This window comes from Rhodnius prolixus, unplaced genomic scaffold, assembly GCF_049639745.1.
Source record: "Rhodnius prolixus isolate KJV_2025 unplaced genomic scaffold, Rpr scaffold_15, whole genome shotgun sequence".
Lineage (NCBI taxonomy): Eukaryota > Metazoa > Arthropoda > Insecta > Hemiptera > Reduviidae > Rhodnius > Rhodnius prolixus.
Window position 1 is genome coordinate 5098065 of NW_027411605.1, and position 24807 is coordinate 5122871.

General features: G+C 33.0%; 1 protein-coding gene and 1 long non-coding RNA gene across 3 annotated transcripts; one reads left to right on the top strand and one right to left on the bottom strand.

Moving 5' to 3' along the window:
* Positions 1 to 399: 399 nt before the first annotated feature.
* Positions 400 to 24093, top strand: Lrrk (Leucine-rich repeat kinase). Of its 2 annotated transcripts, XM_074129583.1 has the most exons (47): positions 400 to 649; positions 818 to 974; positions 1293 to 1333; positions 1925 to 2090; positions 5519 to 5678; positions 6311 to 6455; positions 6568 to 6704; positions 6992 to 7139; positions 7219 to 7482; positions 7584 to 7739; positions 8324 to 8479; positions 8577 to 8722; positions 8805 to 8937; positions 9321 to 9500; positions 9592 to 9713; positions 10380 to 10580; positions 11125 to 11306; positions 11388 to 11566; positions 11656 to 11806; positions 12586 to 12854; positions 12948 to 13093; positions 13776 to 13920; positions 14007 to 14116; positions 14295 to 14434; positions 14524 to 14733; positions 14969 to 15091; positions 15183 to 15373; positions 16247 to 16355; positions 16448 to 16608; positions 16897 to 17054; positions 17165 to 17406; positions 17491 to 17609; positions 17707 to 17789; positions 18258 to 18417; positions 18508 to 18714; positions 18785 to 18938; positions 19081 to 19178; positions 19293 to 19434; positions 19583 to 19692; positions 19782 to 19904; positions 20440 to 20635; positions 20722 to 20932; positions 21488 to 21736; positions 21931 to 22115; positions 22199 to 22332; positions 22446 to 22648; positions 22755 to 24093. In XM_074129583.1, exons 1-47 carry the CDS (start codon positions 596 to 598, stop codon positions 22834 to 22836), a joined length of 7338 nt encoding a protein of 2445 aa, XP_073985684.1. In that variant the 5' UTR covers positions 400 to 595; the 3' UTR covers positions 22837 to 24093. The 2 variants fall into 2 exon arrangements, with proteins under 2 accessions (XP_073985684.1, XP_073985686.1); XM_074129585.1 differs by lacking the exons at positions 400 to 649; positions 818 to 974; positions 1293 to 1333; positions 1925 to 2090 and adding an exon at positions 4758 to 4939.
* On the bottom strand, positions 13949 to 15872 carry LOC141454905 (uncharacterized). Its single transcript, XR_012459027.1, has 2 exons — positions 15295 to 15872; positions 13949 to 15105 (listed from the first exon to the last, which is right to left on the bottom strand). It is a non-coding gene; the product is annotated as an uncharacterized lncRNA (long non-coding RNA).
* Positions 24094 to 24807: the final 714 nt, after the last annotated feature.

The following is a 24807-nucleotide window of genomic DNA, read 5'->3' on the forward strand; positions in this document are numbered from 1 at the left end:
CTATTTCTGTTTCTTTTCAGAACACATTCTTGGTTCACTTTTTGTCGATGAGGTGTTCAAATTAATACAATTTTTATCATTTTCATTCAAAAATATCAAGTATAATAAGTGTAGTTATGTTGATTAAATAACAATTACACTTACGCCTCCACTAAAATTGATAGTTTTTGCATTTCTGCCCTTTTCAAAATTAAATGGAAATAACTTTTTGCTTTTTACTCTATGATATTATAAAATGTTGCTTTTATTATTCATTTCACAAGATCTCACTACGACTAGGACTAGACGACGCCTTTTCTTTCTATTTCTATTGTTGACTTTACAAATTATGTCATAGAATCAAAGAAATCCCGCCAGGTTTTTAAATGAAAGTGGAATCGCTGTATAGTGGTGGGGATTGCAGGTAAGGTAACACTTGAACTGTCATAGCCTGCTGTTGTAAACATAAGGTTAGGCAATGGATCTAAAGAAATAGAGTACGTTTTCCTCTTGATTTTAGTGAATTATCGAGTTTTTATTATTAGTTTTTAAACAATGACAGTGATAGTTAAAAAGGTGTAATTAAAAAGTGTGCCTTAAGGTTAATCTTGAAATAATGGAAGCTGTAACTCCAGAGGAAGAAGATTTTAATGGCAGATTATTGCACCAGGTTTATTATTATTATTTTTTATTACAAAATCGTTTAAACCCGTTTGACTACCTCTCCTGTTGTGTAATATCTAGTCCTATTAAATTTATTTTTAAACTTATTTGTTAATAAGCTAAACGGTTTAGGGTCAGTGAACTTTTTTAAGATAATGAGTTGTGTTGATTTTAGTCTGCATTATGGGATAATGCTGAATTATTGGAAGACCTTCTGAGAGGCGATCAATTAAGTAATATGAACAGTCAAGATTCCTGGGGACGGACTCCTTTGCATGCAGCTGCCACTACAGAAAATTCAACATGTTTAAGAATTTTATTACAAGCAGGAGGTAAGCTGATTGGATTTGATATTTGTATTATTTTGATAATGATGTTTTAAAGCAATAGTTAATTGCTTTTACTAACTAGCTTTGCATAACTCATTCTGAATATTGTTGACTGGGGCCAAGACTTCATGGATTTTGCTTTCAAAGTTAAAAGCCTAAAATTGATGAAGGTTACAAAAAATACAGTTTAAGTGAAACCATTGAGGTTATATTTTCAGTTGTTTTTGAGCTATTAAGTGAAAAGAGCCTTGAAGTGTTTTCTTTTATTGTTTTTGTACAATTTCAAACCTTTTGTTTATGAATTATCTTCTTTTTTTTTAGCGGATCCAAATATTCCTAGTGGACCTCGGGGTGATAACAAGGTGGGTGATTTTTTTTTTTCTTCAAAATTTGAACTAAAGATACTTCTCAGTTAACGTCCGAGTATTGCACCTGAACATTGTCATAGAACGAATTGATTAGTAAACGAGTAACTAACTTGTTTGCATATACTTAAAAAATATTGCATTCACAATTCAATCTAAAGCTTATTGTAAAGATTGAGTTCTTAATTTCAAAGTGGTTTAAAGAAAATAACAGTTGTACAAATTATATTTTCAACCATAAAGATGTAACCTTTAAGTCTCAAAAGTACTTGTTACTTTGTATAGATTAGATTTGGAAATTTGTGATTTGTATTGGGAAAGTTCATTTCCTTAAGAAAGGCACTCTGTAAAGGCGTATTGTGCAGGATATTTGTGTAATTGGAAAACCTTTTCCATTTCCTTTGGTCACCAAATGTCAGAGATAGGTGCCAAATCGCAAACTATCGATTGCTTTACATGAATTTTGCCACTTTCCTGACATAATTTTCACAGTGGACAGACCCACCCACTGTAGGATATCCAGTGATATATTTGATTTTTTCGGTGATCTCCATTAATTCCTTCTTTTTTTTTTAATTCAATTTACAGACTCCTCTTCATGTTTGTGCGGAGCATGGTTTCCTAAACAACATCATACTACTTGTACAAAATGGTGCAGATTTAATGGCCAAAGATGCTAATGGTTTAACAGCTTTAGATATTGCCGAAAAATCAGAACATACAGAATGTATGAACATACTAAAAAAAGCCGCAGGTGAGATGTTTTTCTAGTTTTAAAATTATTAATTCGGCCATCTATTCACTGAGCGTTGACTTTCTGAAGAAGCCTTCCCCGGTTGGCTGCGTCTTGTTCGGCTGCCATCTAATTAGCATTCTCATCAAACTTTCTGCAAACTTGCTGCCCCTTCATCTGTTTAAACCACGCTTGTCCAACTCGTCTGGCTTCATAAAACTGCTCAGGTCAGCAGCTGTGAACATCCGGGCTATGTGCCAAGCCCAAGCCTCCAGTTTTTATTGTTTCTACTTTGTTCGACTTTTTGAAGGCCATGCAACTTCTATTTGATCCTTCCACTCCACACTAGTAGCTTCTGGCATTGTGCTTTTTTTTCTCCCAAAAAAATATCTCTCTCGAAGGAAAGTAGATTCTCTTTATTTGCCATAAATGATCTAAGCTTTCAGAGTCATACGTAAGGACAGGCCTTAACTTTTTACAGTTTTTTTTTTGTGTCTTAGAAGATAAGTCAGTTTCTTAAAGTGATGGCATATCATAAAGGAACACTTTACTTGCATTTAAAATGCGCGTTTCCAGTCGATCTATCATTATCGGGGAAGACAAGAAGTTTGTTCATGAATGGAATTTTTTGGAATTTATAAAGATAAATAATTGACTCTTAGATCCGCTTGAGTTTCCCATTACATATTATGTATTTCTTCGTTACTTCATATTTTTGAGTGACATATTTTTTTTGGTATACAATTTAAAGCCATAAACACTTTTTTTCAATGACTTTAATTTACATGAACAATTGAAATTTACTTTTAAATATTGTATTTCTAGTTTAGATCCATTCATTGTTTCCTTTATTAATTGCTTTTTGGCTTTTTTAAAGAGCCAAATTCAATGAATGACATAAGTAGTAATTCAATAAATAAAATGTACTAGAATGTTTATGTATTGTGAAAAACTGGTTATAAACATAATTGTATAACTGGTTTTCTAAATGTTACTACTTTACTTATTTATTTTATTTTTATTTATTTATTTATTTTTTTGGAGGAAGAAATAAATAATTGTTGCTCTACTTTTTAAGTGCCATTTGAGCTTTTTGGAAAGTGAAGTTGTACAAATTATAACGGTGCCAATTCAAGGTAACTCAAGGAAGGAGACAATCTTAAAAGATTTTTAGAAATGTCTTCCTGTGGCCATTGGCGGAAAAAAAAGAGAACCGGTCCGAAGGTTGAAGAACTCTCATGGAAAAATGTGGCGTGAACGTACGAGACATTTTTTAATTGTAATGGCAATATTAATTGCAATATTAATTAACAAATTGTCTACCGCTACGAATTTTATTAAACATATTTAGTTATTCTTATTGAATAAGTAAGCTAATTAGTCCTATCATAAATTATTCTTGAACCTTGCAACGCCACTGTCAAGTTCGAATATTATTTTCAAATTACATCTAGTGCTTCCAAAAACCTCTAGGATAATTGTTTTTCCTGAAAAAAAATCATTCAAATAAAAGTGATAGTTTGTAAAGAAAGCAGTTATGAATTCTTTTTTTTAAGGATTTTCCTCAACCTTGAGGATTCCTCAGACCAATTTCCCTACATTAAAGGAAACACTTCACACATACACCGATAACGTAGTGCACTGCAGGCTCAACTTTCATACCCTACTCAATCTATACAACTTCTCCAGCGCACTCTATCCATCGCGTCTTGCTCGCACAGCCCTCGTCCAGCCATTAGCTCTTCCATGCCATTTTGTCACCTGTTCCTAGGACTGCCTCTTTTTCGCGTACCTGGCGGGCTCCATTGCATCACAGTCTTCGGCATTCTACCTTCTGGCATCCTCAACACGTGGCCGAACCATATGAGTTTCCTTTTTTCAATTTCTTCCGTCACTGTGCTGTGTTTCCCCACTATTTTTCTTATATCCGCATTCCTCCTCCTCTCTCTGCGGGATATTCTCGCGGAACGCCTCCAGAAATCCATTTCAGTCGCCTCTATCTTTTTCTGCATTTTCTTGCTGACTGTCCATGTTTCTGATGCGTAGAGCAAGACGCTTTGAACCAACGCTTCATAGATATGCTTCTTGGTGCTGACCCGGACATTGCTGCTCCATAAAATAGAATTCAGCATTCCAATCGCCTTCCTTGCGCTTGTTACCGTTAAAAAACGCAGCCTACTGTATTACTAACGTTGTTTCCGTGTACTTGGGGATCTCAACAATGTATTTCCAGGGAAAAGCTCAATACATCCTCCCAGTAGGCGCAAGAGAATGTGAACAAAAGAATAGTTACAATCAGTGAAAATTTATTTAAAAAATATATATATATTTTCTCATTAGTGTTACACCTTAGATCTGCTAGAAAATTACAACAAACAGAAATTGGTAAAAATGAGAATTTTTTTTGTTAATATTCCCATATTTCTCGTAAATTACCTCTTAAGTGCAATATGAGATTTCAATTACAACAGAAAAGAACGTCATCTTATTTATAAACTTGACTTCGTAAGACTTCAGGAATCACTTAAAATTAGGATACAGTGTTTTATTTTAACTTATTGATCTTGTTATGTAACCTCAGTTTAGTTCAAAGTGGACTTCCTTTGCCAAGGCTAACGTGATTTATTTTATTTTATTTTTAAAATAACTTCCCTCTTTTTTTCTTTCTTGAGCATACTAATGTGGTGATAGTAAATTTAATACCTTAACCACACACATGTGTACTTGTGGTCTAAGTAAAAGTATTGCGGTAAAATGGCTTCAAAGTTACTTTGGAGTCATGAATGAGACGAAACGGACTGATAGTGAAGTAGTTGAAAATGGGTTTGATGCTTGCAGTTATTTTGTGGAAGATTTGTCACCAATTTGTGGTATGTAAAATGAATAATTGTAATTTTGTTTTATTAATTTAGCACATATCTTGCAATAACACCTAAATTTCTGAACATGTCCTTTCAACATTGGAAAATCAGTATGAATGTACAAAAATGCTCTAATATAATTTCCACAATTGAACAAACTACTTGTCTTCCCAGATTATGTGAATGAGACTTCACATCCTTGACTGTAAGTCAGACATCTAGGTTTCTGTAGATACCCAGCATTCAAGTTATTCATGGTACCAAGTTACACGCTTGAATGAAACAGATGAATTTTTCATAATTATAACAAAAGTCCGTAGAATCTCTATCTGTAGGCCTCTAATCTAATCTTCTCTATTATGAGTCCTAGGTTTCATTTCCTCATTTCTTGTTGAAGGTTACCTAGCTTTCCCTATTGATAGAAAAGCTAGATTAGGCTTTTGCTTTTACTAGTTTTTTCTCTTAACGTGCCAGTAAATGCCGCTACGAACGAACTTCTTGAAACTGAAGCACTAAATTTTCTCTCCTACATTAACTCATTATACTTCAAAAAATTTTCGCTCATTTCATTTTATTTTGTATTTACAGAAGCCAAAGAAAGTTTACGTCAAAGCAGTCATAGGACATTACGTGAAGCGTGTACAAATGGTGACGTTGTATTGGTGAAGAGTATTATAAATGAACTAGGTATTGATGCTCCAACGGTTTTGAATATACAACCCAACGGATTAAATACACTATTGTTTATGTGAGTATTTATTATTGTTATAAAGAGATATAAATCATGATTCGATTAGATTTTGTGTAGAGCTTGGAGGTGGGTCCTGTTCCCCTGGTCTGCGGCCAAGAGAGGCTCATTGTGCCGCCCTCTAGTAGTTCTAATAGCAGAAATCTAGGCTTAGTTCACTAGTCGTTTTGGTAACGATTCTGGTAAAATCTCTTTAGCAGATTAACCATAAATCGTAACAGGCACGATGTAAAAGATCCGTTTCCTTTTTCCCTTTTGCAGACTGCAAAGGGGTTGCTGCTACCCGTTCATTATTTAGTTCTTATGGCCTATAATGATCTTAATACGTTCCTGACTAGAAGGGGTTTCACTTGCGTTAACCAAAAGAGGAAAATGGGATGGATTTGAATGTAGCATGCTGGGCGCTCAAGTAATCTTTCCAGCCTAAAGGCGCCGTAAGTGGAAGGGTGTCTCACCGGGTCTGAGTTAGTGAAATCGACCAATGTTAGATGACCATTGACTGCTCAAGAGACAACCATCAACACTCTAATTTGCTAACAAGTGTCCTTAGATAGTTCTGTCCTTAGATAGTACTTAATCTATTTCCAGCTACCTCTTTTTTGATTTATTATATAACTTATTTTTATATTCAGAGCTTGTGAAGGCGGGAAAAAGGAAATTGTAAAAATACTTCTGGAAAGTGGTGCCGATGGACGTATACATCAGATAACTAAACATTCTCCGTTGCATATTGCAACTGTGAAGGGTCGTAAGGATATTGTGGAATTGTTGTTAAAGGTAACAAAACAAAAAATGCATTATTATGTGAGCTAATAGTGATTTTGCTGACACAACTAAACTCTACTATCAAGAAATTGAATCTAATTCACTCCCAAAATCTAATTTTCAGAAATTTCCGGAACTAGTCCAACAGAGTACAGTAGAAAAATGGCTTCCACTTCATGCAGCTTGCATCAATGGTCATGTCGCCATAATGGAGACATTACTCAAATTTCAATATCCACCCAATCTGATGACAACTTTTGTGTAAGTTTCTCTTCATTATGATTTCTCTTACTGCTTGTAAGAAGAAATTTGGCAATTATGTAGAGTTCGAAAAAAGTCATCTTTGTGTCTCTGCATCTTTATCTGGTTGTCATGTAAACTATGAAAGTTATGACCGGGAAATCGCCGATCTTTCAAATTTAAAGTTCAGTTTGGGTGCCATTGTGAGTCTCCACGATTAGCTTTGGGATAAGATCAGTCAGCACGAAGAGCCACTTTAAATAGATATTAATATATAAAAATGTATTAAAAGTTTATTTATATTACAGGCAAGGGGAATGGGAATACGAGCTTCCATTTGACGTAAACTACAAGGATGTTACGGGTCAAACACCTATATATTTAGCCTGCCTCCTGGGTAATCAGAAAATGGTCGAAACTATGCTAAGGTTCAAAGTAAAAGCGACAAGAATAAAGGTGCCACCCTACTTTTTTTATTTTTAAACGCTGCGTTAATGCCTTCATCTTTGGATTTTTTTTATCATATTTTTTGAAGGTGGAAGATGAAAAAGAGAAAGAGGAGAAGAACAACATCGGAACACGTCGACGTATTTCTGATGGTATCCAGGTATTGATGACTCGTCTCAGTTTGGGTACAAAACAGGAAACCAATGAACGATTGACTAGTCCTTGGCATCTGGATGTACTGTGCAACACTGACCAAGAAACGGCACTCCATGTTGCAGTACGGAATAACCACTGTGACATTGCCGCCCTCTTGCTTGGTTCCGGAGCCAATCCAAATATCCAGTCACTAAGCGTAAATGAATTTAATTTAGCTTTAATTTGTGAATGTTCACTTTTTAGTTTCGAATATTTAAAAAAAAATTAAATAAATAAATAAACTTCGTTTGTTCACAGGACTGTGTATGTCTAGTGGAAGCGTGTAAACAAAGGAATATTGCGATGGTAGATCTTTTGTTAAGACATAATGCGCATGATCATGAATCAAAAGCTCTTACAGTAGCCATAAACAATAAAGATGATATTTTAATTGCCAAACTTCTTGCTATAAAGGTAGGATTCTTTTTATGGCGGCTTCAAAGTCGATACTTATTTTAATTGGTTTAGTCAAATTTCAATGATTTATATACAAAAAAAAACACAAAACAGAAATGGCTTAGTTCTGTATCAAATGGCATAAAAAAAGTTCGTCTTGATCATGCATGCCATATTTCGTGCATTGGCATATCCTTTTAAGGTCTTCCCTTAACATCGGAAGAGGGTATCACTTTTAATCAAATTAACTTGTAATTGACTATAAACTCTTAGCTCCGAATCGAACAGAATATTAAATCGATTCATACAGGCAATTTTTTACGTCCAGTTTCCTTCAGTGAAAAGCAATTATTAAATTTTGTCATTATCGAAAATACTTTTGATTTTACTGCTTTAATGATGTACTCTAATGATCTGTTTGGGCGCTTCCTAAGATTTTTATCTCCGAAATCTTTCAATTTTTTTTTTTTTTTTTTTCAAGAGCTTTCCTGAGCTTGGGAACCCATGGTTTAAGCTAAAACTTCACTTCAATAGTGGCCGAACAATCTCTTTAACATTATTTACATTCCTATCTCATCACTTTACAATTTTTATATTTACAGGCTCACAGTGACCCAGAGTACAATATTAATAAGAAAGCCATGAGCGAAGCTGTAACTAAGGGCTTAACATTTACGTCACTTCTAGCTAATACACCTGTCATGGTAAATTGGCACGGAAGTTCTGCCCAAGTACCTTACATACGTTACCAATGGCTGGTATGCACTGATTATTTTTTTAAAAATAAGTTGCTTTTTTACAATTATTATTAATTTCTGTGTGTTCATTTCAATTAATCACATTGTATCCTAAAAGATAGGCGCAGCATTGCATGTTAATCCAAAGATGAAATTAAATCCAAAAAGTCAGGATATAGTTTTATACGCTATTACCAGATTGGACATATCAAATAATTCATTAGCTTGGATTCCGCCAATTGTTTTTCAGTTACAAAGTCTAAAGTAAGCTCACATATTTATAATTTATGTATTTTTGTAAAGTTTGAGTAAAATTTAGATAACGATATTTTTCTTTGTTAAATAGAATATTAAACATGGCTCAAAATAAAATAGAAAGATTACCGACTACGGAAGATTTTGACGATATTGTAAAATCAAAAATTAGTTCACATTTTAAAGGTTATACGGCTCCAGTTTTAGAAGAACTTTATTTGCAGGTAATCCTTTATTTATTTGCTGGATAATTCTTTATGATCATCTGTTTTTTTAACTTTATTTTACTGTACTTTCTTCTTTTTGTGAGTATTATTATCGGATCCATTCTTCGTGATACATTTTGGGTGGAATACATTGATTTTTCATTTACCGTTTAAACCAGTTTAAAGAACGTATTCTTTCTTGACTTTGGCAGATATTTCGAGAGTGAACAAGCGTACATGCTTATTGTTTATTTTGTGTTAATAAAACTCTCAAAAACTCTTCTGAATTTTGTAAAGCTTTAATTCTTGATTGCATTTTTGAGCTTCTTGGATGAGTTTCATTAGTTTTACCTTTAATTGTGCCACTTACCTTAATTGTTAGTAATGATTTTCTTTCACAGGATAATAGATTAGATACATTGCCAACAGAAATATTCTCACTGCCATCATTAATAGTATTAGACGTTTCAAACAATAAACTCTCCTTGTTACCCTATCAGATGTGGAAATCACCAAAACTGAGGGAATTAAATGTTGCTTTCAATTTATTAAGAGAGCTTCCAACTTTACTAAATTCTGATGTAAGTCCCAGTTCAGGTATTCATTTTTGAATTTGAACTGTAATCTTAAGAAAAAAAATATATTATTATTATTTTTGGTTGTAATTTATAGGATGTTAGCGAATGCGCTAGTGTATGTTCATTTGAATCGTCCAAAAGTGCGGACACAGATGTGGGTACTCCACAGGATGTTCCTTTTACATTTCAGAATTCCGATCAGGAAGTTTATTTACAGTAAGTCGAATCCTTTTCCTTTGATTTTAGCGGCTTAGAATTATTATTATTTTAGTAAACGGCAAAAATCATTCAATGTTATTTATCCTCCACCTTCAGGTCAGACCTATCAGATTTACCCACACCTTCAGGTGTCTCTTCAACAATTCAGCATGACCTAAATCGCATTATAAGAATCATAACCCTTATCTCTAAAATTTTCCTTGATCATCTCACGTTGATCTACAACTATCTTGGAATTCTCATATAGATCGGATCTCCAGCACTTGCTTACCCAAAAATTTCGTTTACGTATGTTGGGCTATGCAGTTTTTTTTAAAAAAACATGTTTGGATTATTGTTAAAATGTTTCATTATACTTTTTGAAAGAATTATAATAGCACTTTTCTAAAATATCTGTGCCATTAATAGTTTTATATTTAGTATTACAATCAGTCAGAATTAAATGGCAAGTGGTGAGTTACTCTTAACTAAACAAACTGTTTTACGGATGAAAATGACTAGCATAAGGATCTTTGACTTATAATAAATTCTAAAAAATATTAATGAAAATTTAATGCAATAAAACTTAAATAACTCAAACTCTTATATAATTTTCTGATGTGAATTGTATTTTTGTTTTCATAAAAAAGAAAAATACTTATCTTGATTTTTTTTTTATTTTAGACAGTACGAGCTGCAGCATACAAATCTTTGGAGTAAAAACGTTGAAGTGACTGAACACACTGTGTTGAATGAGGATGATGTAGATTCACAACTTTGCCAGATTACATCATTAAACTTAGCACACAACCAGTTCTCATCAGTGCCCCCAATATTGCCCTGCCTTGCCGTTAATTTAACTAGATTGAATCTATCTTATAATAGGTAATGTATTTGTTTATGGACATTTCTATTTTCCGAAGCTAAGAGGTAGTAGTGTGTTTGTGATATATTTACTTAATTGAATTTACATTTTCTTTTAATCACACATAGTATGATTAAATGTTTGTTATATAATAGGCTTTGTAGATAAACATCGTTGCTATACTATCACCGTCACTATACTTTAGACCTTAACGCCACAATACTGAAATGTAACCTTACAATAAAGCCTAAACTAACCCTTTCTCGAACACTGCTTTCAAACTTTTTTTTTTGTAGAGAATTTTTCTCCGGAAACATTTTCCTTTAATCACACATAGTATGATCAAAAATGTTTGTTATGGAATAGCCTTTGTAGATAAATATCGATGCCTAAAAGTCTGTCACTATACTTTAGATCTTAACGTCACAATACTGAAATGTAACCTTACCATAAAGCCTAAACTAACCCTTTCTCGAACACTGCTTTCAAAATATTTTTTGTTTAAAGAAAAATTATGAAAGTAAAAAGTGGTAGATTTTAAAATGTTGCTTTTTTTGTTAATAGATTAAGAAGCATGAGCCATATTACCTCATATCCTGCTACCATTAAACAACTAGAGTTAAGCGGTAATCAGATATGTTGCTGGATGTCATTACCGCAGATAGACTGTCTGGATCCAATGGAACAGGCAGCTATTTCATGTTATGCCCCAAATCACACCAGTAAACCTAATAAAATCGCTCCAGGTTTTGTATCTTACTTGGTTTTTTTTTTTCTTTGATTTCGATATTAATAAAAGAAACTATAGTTTTTCTTCCTTTTTACAGGCAGAAATCGTTCATTCCGCAGTACGATTTTAAATAGCCTATGCAGCCATCGAAGGCATTTACGTTTAGATACTTTGAGGACGTTAATTTTAGCTGACAACGCTATCTCTAGGATACAGATTACAACGGATGATGATGGTTTATCATCGTCAGAAAGTGATGAACATGATTCGGACTGGGTTAGTCAAATATGAATTTATAAAAAAAATAAAATGTTTTCATAATATTAGCACATTATTTTATTACATTTTATTAATTATAATTACAGGATATACTGGGTGTTGCTTCTACGTCAAAAACAAAGCTAATGTTTCCAAATTTAAGTATGTTGGATTTAAGTAACAACTTACTGAAGGAAATACCATCTGTGATACATGAATTGAACAGTTTGTCTGTCTTAAATGTTAGCGGAAATACGGGTTAGTATTATTTAGAGGAAGTATTATGATCGTGCAGATTTTTTTGGATTTTATTTTTTGAAATCTTAAGTTTAAATCCCTTTGAAAGAATGAGTGGTTTAAAAAAAAAAAAAAAAAAAATAGATTTATGCGAGTGTGTTTGTGTGACAAGCATAAGTCTAAAACGGAAAATTTCTAATTTGTCACATAACTTTAGGTTACTTGTCATGGCAACAAGATTTACGTCAAAAATCTGTCAACTCGGTTGTACTTTACTGAGTCGATTTTTTTAGGCTTTCTCAACGATATTCTTCAAATGACCGTGCTAATTGCACCATTGATGGACATCTTTTAATTTTTTTTGTATTATTTTCTTTGGAACTTGTGAAACTTGAGAACTTGAGTGAAAAAAGGCAGGCTTCCCTCTAAATTTTCATTTAATTGTAATTAACAGACTCATTCATTATTATCTAATTAATTATTAAATACCGAAATCGATCAGGGATACAATAAACATGCATGCTACAAACGGGTTAAATCAACGATATTATCATAGCAACTACAAAATTTGCGTTTTAGCTATTATTTAAAATAGTTCTAGTTATTTTCTTTCAGTTTTATACAATCTCTAAAACCCAAGTAGGTCCATTAATTTTATTTGAAACATTTTCCAAACTAACTTTATGTAAATTTCGGTTCATTCAGGAGTTGAAGACTCTCCTAAAATAGATTTTTAGTGTACTTATATTTAATGGTGTAATTGAATGGAAAAAAAATATCAACAAATTATGAATTTTTAGAATTATGCGATCTACCACCACAAATGGGTTTACTATCACGTTTATGGAATTTAAACATGAGAGGTTGTAGCCTACAAGAACCATTAAAAACTATGATAGAAAGTAAAAAGTATAAAACAATGGATGTGATTGGTTATTTAAAAAGTGTATTAGAAGATGCAAAACCATACGCTCGTATGAAATTAATGATAGTTGGTGTTCAAGGAATTGGAAAAACATCATTGCTGGAACAATTGCGCAATGAAGGACATAAGAAAAAACCTGTGGAGGTGAGTATTGGAAGTGTGCTAGGTTTCTTTTTATTTATAAGTTTTTAACTTTTCTTTTTAAGAAATTTTTATTTTTATGATTAATTTTTGTAGCATTGGGCCAAAAGAATGGGAAATAAGAGTATTAACGTAAAGACATGTAAAGGGACAAATATGTCGACAGTTGGTGTTGACATCGGAGATTGGACCTATGAGAAGAAAATCCGAGGACAGTCTTCTTATGGGCCTGTTACGTTCAGGTAAATATGCCTTATCTTATTGGTTGAACAACGATACTTGTTAGGTTTGACGGAAGAAAATATCAACGGTTACTCGACAACTCGAGAAGGGAATGGAAATCTGGCTATTACTGCATCTTTGAATTGAAAATGTATTTTTTTTAAAGTAAAGTAAGTAGTAAAGTAATCGCCTATTTTTTCAGGCGGGGCTTAACGTCCAACTACCAATTAAGTGTCGTGGACGGAGGCGACTAGCAAACATACTTTACTGTAAAATTTCTCATATTAACCATTAAATAAAATCCAAGGCCTAAGACCGGGAATCGAACCCAGTACCACAATGCATATTAGCTTTGCAGGTCTCGCCTCAAACCGCTCGGCTACCGTGGCGCCTCATATTTTTTTTTAAAAGAAATTACCTATTATCAAAAAGAAATCGACACATCTTTCATCAAGAAATAGCAAACCGCTGTTGCGGAACTTGGCTTATCTCTGGCTAGAAATGGTCAACTTATTTGGACCGTTTTAAATACCATAGATCTTAAGTATTTAGTTAGAAAAATGGGCCTTTTTGTTTTTATTGAGCCTCATATTATCAAACTGTCTAGATCCAGCACTGTTTCCAACTCCATAAAAACTTGTTAAATGGTTTTTAACTAGCATGTGTTTTATTGAACATTAATATATGTACATATTTTTTTAGAACTTGGGATTTTGGAGGCCAAAGAGAATATTACGCCACACATCAATATTTCCTGTCAAAACGTAGCTTGTACTTAGTTGTATGGAAAATTCCAGATGGTGCTAAAGGAATTTCAGAAATTTTACAATGGCTAGTTAACATACAGGTGAATAATTTAAATAATAAATATCAAATAGTTTTTGATAGTTTATTCTACTATGCATGCTTGTTAACACAATTTTATAATTCTAGGCCAGAGCGCCTAATTCTCCAGTACTTATAGTTGGAACACATTATGATACTATGCAAGAAAATTATCCACTATCCAGAGCTGAGGATCTACAACAGCTTATCAGGCATAGGTAAATTTTGAGAATGGCAAGAAAGTACTTAGTTGTTTTTTTTTTTGATACATTAAAGAGCATAATTCTGATTTAAAAAAACAACTTTCTTGCTAAACCAATAATTTTTCAAAACAAAATCTTCAAGTAAAGATATTATCTAAAAATATAAAATTGTCAGCGTTTTAAATCTTTTCAGATTCATTAATGTGGTGGATGCTGAAAAATGCGGACTACCTCGTGTTATCGACACGATAGAAGTGAGCTGTAAAACTAGGCATAATATTAAGATACTTTGCAATTTAATTTACGATACAGTTTTCAGTCTTCGTACTGCAGGTATGATGAAGATGAGTTATTTTGCAAGTATTGTGCAGATGATACTTCCTTATTGAATGTAATGCAATTTTTTTCTGTTCTACTTACAGGCAGTAAAACTTTATTACTGCAACAATGTGTACCTGCAAGTTATCTAATGCTAGAAGACGTAATTGGACAGATTGTGGCCGAAAGACGTCAACTGAAACAAGATCCTGTTCTTACTACGGAGCAGTATCGAAGTTTTGTGGCCAGCTTTAATACAAATCTACGCGATGCAGCTGAATTACATCAGGCGACACTTTTCCTTCATGAAAATGGTTTGTAAAGTTTTCTCTCGACGTCTTAGTTATGACTGACGCGTCCTTCTCTCTTGCCGCTGTTATTTATAACATTTTATCTGATCCAAGGTTTCAGCCACTTGGTATAACTTAGAGATTTATTTTCATATTCAGAGGAAAGCCAAAATTTGTAGGATACATTTCCTTTAAAAACTAAAATTGCCTGCATCTAGAGGAAGTAGTTTTACAGCTCTAATCGTGGTTTGTTTTTCAGGTGTCCTGCTGCACTATGAAGATTCGACCTTGAAGGATCTTTACTTCCTGGATCCTCAGTGGTTGTGCGATATGTTAGCCCATGTCGTAACAATCAGGGAAATAAATCCTTTCGCCAGAAATGGTTAGTAATCCCTCCTCAATTTAAATAAAAAAAAAAAAACACTTATTAATAATATTTAATTCTTTTGCATTTCTTCTTTGTTTTTAAATAGGTGTCATGAGATTAGATGATTTAAAACATGTGTTTAAATCATCCAATCTTGGCGATGTGGACACAAAAGGCTATATAGTACATCTTTTAAATAAATTTGAAGTTGCACTCACCTGGGATAACAGGACTTTGTTAATACCTTCCTTGTTACCAACCGAGGATGATATCTACACTCCATCGGTGCGAGTTAAGGTAGTCCTAAATTCTATATTTAGATTACACCTATGTAATTTATTATCAGCAAGTGTAGTGCGAGACGGAAACTTAAGTGAAGTCGAAATCTCTTTACCAAACTAATTAATCTACTTCTGATGGAGAAAGTCTGATAAGATATTATCTTTAGTCAAAAATCAAAGATATTATCGTCTGCGGACTTAACCAAATTTTCAATTAAATAATCATTTCAGTTCACATGTTTACTAATGCCGGGAAGAAAGATCTACTGACATCGATTCACGAAACGAGATAGATCTTTTCAATATTCGATTAACTGAATCAAATCGCAAAGCCTACATCGATAAAAAAAACAAAAAAAAAACGAAAATAAATAAACACTAACCATAAACAAACATAAATCTTAGACTAAATATTACTATTTAAACTATTTAAAATAAGTTCTAAGTGAACACTCATATGACATTCTCTTATTTAAATTCTTAAAAAATTCGAATAATATATTTTTTTCAGTGTGTGTTAAAAAAAGTCGACGGAACTGAATATCGATAGTTTTATTTCCTTTTAAGGAAATTTCTTCAAACACGAAATTATTTGCAATACAGTTAGTGCAAGTGTTTAATAAACATTCCTGTTTTTCATAGAATCCCAGAAAAACTGTTTTTACTCCACCCTGTGACCATATAAAAGATTTCTGAGTTTCTATAACAAAAATGTTTTCACGGTAGTTTTGATTTTAACTAAGATTACTGGAGAAATGAATAATAGTGATAATTACTTGATCAAGATTGAAGGAAAATGCATGATCTGGGGAAACTTGGATATTTGTAAAGGAAGATCACTTTTTTTGATTAAGATAATACAGTTATCATCGTAATATTCCATTTCCAGATTCCTGTAAGATCACGAGCGTGGGCGGTAAGAAATAAAAAGTCTTCAACAAGTCTCAGCGCTTCTTCATCTTCCATCACTTCAATAGTTCAAGATGACAACCAACAAGGTAGATCTTTTTTTTGGGTAATTTTCAAATATTTACGGAGACTAATAAAATAATGCTAAATTTCACTCTTTTTTTTTTTTATTGGTAAATAGAGAATGAGTTATCGTCGAGAAGTGATCCGGAAGTAGCTATTAGAAGGTTGCTGTTGCTATCCTATATTCCATCTGGGTTTTGGTCACGCCTTATTACCAGACTGTTGGCTGACGATACTATCATACAGATTGTCAGAGAATTCTTTATAGTGCCCAAAGAGGTAAAGTAATTTATTAAAATATTCTAAGTAGAGATCAGTTTGTTTATATTTACATACACAAAATTTAAATTCTTATGGCTTTTTAAAAAGAGTGAAAAAATCGTATTAAACTTGAAAGTACTTGAAACTACGGGAATAAAAAGGTGATACATCTCCAACTCCAATTGCTAACCGTTAATTCTTGACAAATGAAATTACGAACTCTCTGAAAAAATATCTGGCAATTCTTCAGCCAGCTATTTGTTTTTAATAAATAAAGTTCTGTTATTTCTTTATATGGATTAACAGGTAGCCCAAGATGCTAAACTAGTCAAATTACTCGATGTACGAGCAGAGTGGTCATTATGGCAAACTGGGATGGAGTTGAGATATGCCGATACTGTGCTTTTCTCGATGAAGGAAATCATTCATGCGAATAATAATTCAATCGATTACCAGAATTTAAGGTTAGTAATAATGCTCTTTTTACAATTTTTATTGGTTTAATAATTTAATTATTTCTTTTTACAAACATTTGAAAGTAATAACTTCCTTTTTTATTTATTGTTGAATTTAGGTTACAATTGAAACAAGATGGTAATTGGACTGATGTAAATTTAGTAAGTGTTTCACTATTAGAATTGTACCTACCTTTAGATACCCTGGTGATTAAGAGACCCGTTGTAGAACAAGGTTCTGATTCTGTGATCGGTTATCAAGCTATAGTTTTGGAACCGTCACCACAAAAAGCGGCCCATTTACTAGCCTTAGCTACAGACCATATTGACATACTTTTGGAAGATTGGTATCCAACTTTAGGTAAAGCAAAATTTGACAGTTTCACATTTTATAGTATATTGTATTAACAAAAAATGAAAATGATTTTTTTTTGCGCTCAAACAGGGACCAGATTTGTGCACACTTCAGAAGGAAAACTTTTGGTAACAAGAATTGTTCCCTGTCCAACTTGTCTGTCACATTCTTCGTTGCAGTCTTCTACCGTTGAAAATAATCTCAGCAAGGTATCTTTTTAGTTTGGTATTATCACTCAGCTTCTTTTTTTTTTTTTCATGCATTTAACTTTGAGTTTATTTATAAATTTGGAAATGTTGCGACCAGGCGGACAATATGGAATTAAATCGTACTCTAGAGAGTTCAACGTCTGATGGTGATAGTGGAGTTTCAGATAGTCCTTCTTCAAGGTAAATATATTTAAAATTAAATGTGTACATGTATATCAGAAGTATTGTGGTTGTGTCAAATTTTCCATTGGTCTATGTTTGGGTGTATGCCTTTGTAGTTAGTGGTCATCATAATACAAAAGCGAAATACCACACAAAGTCCAAATTTGATGCCTGTTTATCACCAACGAATCTGACTAAAAGCGTTTTGTACAAAATGATCAATTGGGAATGCCAGTTTCCCTGGTCAATTCGAACAAGCGGATTGGTTGGACGCCAAATGCTGCCAAGTTGTATCATTTGATATGGAATGAAGCTAAATGCGCCTTATTCACTTGTATCCCCGTTATGACACAATATTCTGTAATAGGAAACGCATTCAGTACATTCCTGTCAGAATGTAATTAATTAGTGCATGCTAAGATAGTTTATAGGTGTGTAGTTTTATGTTTTAAACCAATTTAACTTTTCTCAATGTTTCTGTTAAAGCCGTATCGCATCTGAAGAAGGTATATTACCAAAGATTTTAAACAGAAACCCACAATACAGTTGGATGGTGGAAGAGTGCATTCTAGCGGCCGTTGAGAAGAAAATTATTAGATGTCCAATACATGGTGAAATTTCTCTGGCCCATGTAGCTCCTGATACTGTACGTATCTTCGTGAAAGTTTTTTTTTACAGCATATTTTCCCCAAGATTTTCATTTTTCTTTATTTTTGTTTTTCAATTCTTTTTCTAGCTTTTCCTGGATGTTGGTGAACAGTATTTAATTAGTAGCAATTCCGTGGTACGTGGTAAATTGCTTGGACGTGGTGCTTTTGGGTTTGTGTTTCAGGGTACTTGTATGTCGAAAACCACTGGAACTAAGCTATCTGTGGCTATTAAGGCCATACAACCAGTTCCTCCTCCAGCTGGAGCCACGAATTCAGCTGTTATTGCGTACAAGGTTCGTGAAACACTTTTAATTTCATTTTAATAGAAAAAAAATTTGTATTATTTTCCTTTTTCACACTTAGAATGCTCAAGTAAAATGGGAACGAGATCCAATTCAGCATGCGAGTAAAGCATATTCTACCGCTCGACAAGAATTAGGAATTTTGTTGACTGTCAGACATCCTAATATTGTCCCCGTGATCGGAATTTGTATAGACCCTTTGTGTCTGATTTTAGGTAAGTTAGCTAAGATATTTAGTCTCACATTCTAGTATAATCGCAGTTCATAATGTTTAATTTCAAATAGTAGATTGACTGACGTTAAATCAAACAGGGATACCTGAGCAATTCCCTTAAATGATTTTATCCTAACGTTTAGGTTTAGCACCAATGGGTGCCCTTCACTCCATACTTCGCAATTACAGACGCTGTGCTGCAACTTTACATCCAAATACAATTCAAAGTATTATATTGCAGGTAAATATGCAAGAAGTTGTTGATTGAACAGTCACTTCAAGATTCTATTTCACTTATGGTTGCTCCCTTCAATTTTTCAATGACTAAATTTATTATTACTTGATTTATTTTTAGGTTGCCAAAGCTTTAGAATATTTACACCAACAGCACATTATCTACAGAGATTTAAAATCAGAAAATGTACTAGTATGGTCGATACCGGCTCCATTCCAGGATTATCTGGAAGTTACCACGCAAATTAAATTAGCCGATTATGGTATGACTTTTATTTACATTCTCAACCAATTACGGCAATTGATTGCATGTAAAGTATCAACTTTGTTCTTCTTTGTCATCTGGATTTTTTTGTTTTAAGTGTTCATCAAAAAATGTCACGTTTGTTATTATTATTATTTCATTTTTAGGCATCAGCAGATTAACCTTACCTTCTGGAACCAAAGGTTTTGGTGGCACAGAAGGTTTTATGGCCCCAGAAATTATGAAATATAACGGCGAAGAAGAGTACACAGAAAAGGTATTTCTTTCATTTCTTTGAAAATGAAAAATTAATTTTGCTTTAGTTTTATAATTATTAAAACTTTCTTTTTCTTTTTTGTACTTTAGGTAGACTGTTTTTCATTCGGCATGTTTATTTATGAATTGGTAACTCTTCATCAACCTTTTGAAAGTCATGAATCTGTAAAAGAGTGTATTTTAGAAGGTGGAAGGCCAAATTTAACTCAAAGAGTGAGTACTGATATTGTTCTTTATCTTTGTTTAACTTTCTCTTGTTGCTAATGAACGTGTTAAATGTTCGATCTTAAGTTATCACACACAGGAAGAGTAGGTTATAAGCCTCTTTGAGCGGGAATTTGGATGCAGCAAATATTTATACATTTTCTAAAATGATTTATTTTGTAGACTTAGCTGGAATAAGCTACTATTTTTATTTGAATCATTTTTCTGTAACAAAAAAAAAAAAAAATGAAATTTTCGTCAGAGACGTGGTGCACTGAGCAAATGTTCTCTCGTTACACACAATACTGTCCATCACCGAACGATGAGCTGTAGAAAGCTCCTAGAAGAGGAAATCCTAGGATAGCTTTTACCAAACCAGTTTTAAAAGCTCAGAGAATTTATTCATTCCTTGAAATTTTTATAAATTGCCCTAAAAGATAGTCAATGCGAATAATATGCAACAAATACTTTTAATTGTTGCAAAGGTTGTTAATTGTTGAAAGGTATCAATTTATTTTCCATCATTTTTTGTGTAAATAATTAGGAAACGCATTGGCCGAGCTGTATATTAGATTTAATGGTGCTCTGTTGGTCACATCAACCTTGTGATCGTCCCACTGCCTCACAAATTGTCAGTATATCTTCCGCTCCAGAATTCACACATTTATACGATGTAGTCTCGTTGAATCATTCTTCAACAATACTCGCTTCTGTTTCAACGCCACTTTTTATCAATTCAGGTAAATTACTTCTTCTTTTCTTTAACAAATCATTTTTTTTTTCCCTGGAAGATTTACTAAAATTTTTTCTTTTTCGTTTTTAACAGAATATAGTTGCCATGGTGTATGGTTAGGCTGTACTAATGGTATGGTCTATCAACTTTTAGCCAGCGAACAGAACTGGCTACAATATTCTGGTCTTGCTCAACAACCAATTGGCAATCACAATCTAGGAGCTGTAACTACGCCAACAGCTGCGGCAATTGTTCACGATACTATTTGGATTGGAGATGAATCTTCCCATATCTATGCTTATTCGTAAGTTTTCGTAAGCTTCTTGAATGTAAGCCTTGTGTGGGTGTGGAGGCTATTCGAAAATGAGGATTTTGATACTCCAATCAAGTCGTCATTAATTATAAGCTCTTGTGCCGTCAACAGTACATACTCAGATACAAAGGAACAAAAAAAGTCCTTAAATTCTTCAAAAAGTTCTTTAATAATAAAAACTAAAGTACAAGTTTCACAATTTGTATACTTGGAAAGCTTATTCAAATTAGTTCTTTATCGTGATTATAAAATTTAAAACATAAAGTTTTTGGCGTCTTGGCTTTTGAGTACACTGCCAGCCTTCGGACAGTGTTCTCCAGTTACGGTAACAGTGCTATCCTTAGTCCCTAAGCTTTAAGGGAACTGTGGGCCTTTTCCGAAAATCGAAACCTTTCAGAGGACCTCTACACCGCTAGGTAGATCAGGTGGGAACTAAGTATTAAAAGATTAAAATTAGATTTGGTAAATTTCTCTCTCAGTTTCTTTTTGGTCGGCTATTCACACTACACCTAAAACTCCATTTTGTTTTTTTTTTTTTGTTCACAGCCTGGACGATATGAAGAGGTTATGGTGGTACAGTATGGTAGAAGGGGATGAGAAAAGTCCAGTACTGAGATTGCTCTGGTTACAGCCGTTGAGTAGAGTTGCTGTAGCATTGGGTTGTGGTAGGATATTTCTGGTTACAGATACATCGCCAACAACTTCCTGTATGGCTGAAGGAAGTTTTGTACTTACAGAACTTGGTTCCGCTACACTATTGCATGATATTACGGCGATTTTCTCACAGAATTACAAGTGAGTATGTCTTTGGTTTCTCTTGTATTCCTGTACTTCCAGATCTTTGAACTGCAATTTTTATCAGCTAATTACCGTTAGTGGAATTTGATTTCTTTTTTTGCTGAAATTATTCAGTTTTCAGAAATATCTAGGAAAATCTCTCACAGTATGAAAACATAAAACCATGTGTTTTTAAAAATCTAATATTTCAGATCAAGTGAACTATGGTGTGGCGAAGGAAATGGCGCCATATCTGTGTACACGATGGAAGATAATATCGTTACCAATTATGAAACTTTAAATCATTACAATCCAATGATTGCTAACGTAGACGTTGTACAGTTGGTGTCAGCCACTGATGACCAACAGAAGTACATATGGACCTATGTGTATCCAGGTATGTGACAGACTGATGCATATGATTATAATCAACTTTATACCTGAAATTTGTGTATAAAACGTTACTTCCTGTCCCATTAGGTTGTGTCGTTTATCAGTGGGATGGTGATACGAAAACTATACTACATAAATTAGACTGTTCGAAGTTGGTACCTTGTTCGGAAAGTTTAAAGTCGATAAGTATCGATGAACATCTCAGCCCAGGAAGGTGTCAGGTGATTTTCTGTTATCCTTATTCTTTCCCTTGAAACTTAACTTATTTCACTTACATTTTATTTTGGATCCAGACACATTTAGGCGTTCATTGATTTTGAATGTCCATTTTTAGGTCACCAGCCTGTGTGTGGTGGACAAAGAGTTGTATATAGGAACCACTTGGGGATGTATGGTTGTTGCGGAAACTTGGTCACTCAGACCAATCACCGTTTTCAGACCTTACGAAGGTGAACTGTCCGCCATAATTGCGTTGCCGTCTAGTAAACCGCCCACGATTGCTACGTTTGGCCGGGGCTATAGAGCATTAATAGCAAGGTATCGTATGTTTAATGATAAATAACAAAGAAAAAATACTTAATCGAATGGTAAATCGAATCATATAGTAAATTTCTTTAATGTTTGTTTATTTTATTCCTTTTAGATACAAAGAAGTTCCGTCTTATGTAGATAATCAACACGTATATCCTATACTGTGGTCGACTCAAAGTTGGGTTCCTGTTTGAGTTATACGTACATTTTAGTATTTATTTTTCTTTGTTTTCATTTTTAGTTTAGTAATATAACCTCGGAAGTAATGATCATAAAACAAAGAACAAAATGATGTACTAACCCAAAATGGATAGAATATTTTCTATCTGTATTTGGAAAGATGCTCACGCTGCTGCTGCAAAACAAAAATATTTTGTCATTTAATATTTATTTTGCATTTCATTACAATTTTAAAGTGACCAAAATCAAGAGTGAAAGACATTGATAGGGGATCCTCTGAATTTTAAGAGGATTATTTAGAGGGAACTCGTAAATCTTAAGTTTAAGACGACTTCCGTTTGGCTAGATTATTTGGGATATATTAATGACTATAGATCTTAAGATTAGGACAACTCAAGGCTAATTTGGGGCAACTTGAGATTAAAGGCATAATTTTATCTAGAATCAGAGTGGCTGGCAAAACGACTGAAGAGATAACCAATCCCAGATTTGGTACTCTAAAATGGTAAAAGGTATTACCTGGACCTTTGATCTTCCCTTAATTTTTTTTTTCAACTTTCATTCTGGATATGTTTTGCGAATTTTTAAATTTGTTTAAGCCCGCTGGGAATATTTGAAGGACATCAGTACCGTTTCTCTGTTTAAAAAAGAGCTAATTCACTCACTAGGTAGATCTTTTTCCTTGGTGCCCAACAGTTGCAAGGCTATTGCATTTCACCAAGAGCTCCCAAACTGACTTTTCTTTCCCTTCTAAGTCCAACCGGACAATCAGAGAATGTGCCTCTAAGAACTTATCTCTAAAGTTATTTGGCAAAGGAACGAACATACTGGGCCAACTAATGCGGATAAATATTGCTTCTAAACGGAATGGGTTTTGCGCTGAATACGTTGCATCTTGAATCTAAAACCAGGAATATGGGATACGGTACGTAAATAAAAAATCATGGAAAGGTTCCCGACCACAGGAAGCTACTGCGCGACTTTGTAACTGATTGCAAAGTAAAAAAGAACAATAGAATGGCGTTCGTTGCCTGTATTCTTGTGACGCTCATAGTAGCTTACAGTTGACAAAAGCTTTAAAGCTTTGAAAATAGACTGAGATGTTGGTGTACGTTTGAGGCTTTAGGTTTATCTTTTAAAGGTATCTTATCGCTCTTTTTCGCATCACTTAATTTTTAATAAATTGTTTTAAAAGAGGTTTTATCAAACATATTAGGAAATATGTGAAATACAATTATTATTATAACTACTTAAACCACAAAATGGTTGTGTTGACCAAATCGAGTATTCCTTAGGGAAGTATGGAGTAATTTATTTAAGATTATTTTTAAAAAATAATTAATAAAAATTAACTTAAAATATTATTTTTATATTTTTATTTAATAAATTAAAAGATTTTTAGTTTTGTTAATTATGTAAAATATTAATTACGTAAATAAATAATATATGTATATCAAGAACAGATAAAACTTTGGGAGGCAGGCACTCCATGTTAAATGTATCCATTAAATGAAAAATAATGGAAAACTAAAAATGAAATATTTTACAAATTATAAATCTACATGAAAATTAAAGAAAAACCAAAAATGGTCTGTGCTTTATTTAGGTAAGAAAATAATTTGTGATATTAATTTAATTGTGATACGAACACTTTTTTGTCTAATTAATAAATAAATAAATAAAAAATAATTTATTTAAATTAAACAAAATTTATTAATTTTTAGCATAATGTATACTACTTTGTGTTTGTTCGTCAGTAATTATTTAAAAAAAAAGAAAGTTATAATCTTATCACAAAATTAAAAAAAAAAAAAAATCCCCGACAGCATTTAATAAATTAAATAAATTAATATATTTATGAAAAAAAAAACCATAAACAGTATTCTAAAAAAACAGATGTAAAGTAAAAACCATATTAGAAGAAATTGTCAAAATATGATTTTTTAATATTTTAGAATTGATTTGTTTGTTAATATTATTGATTT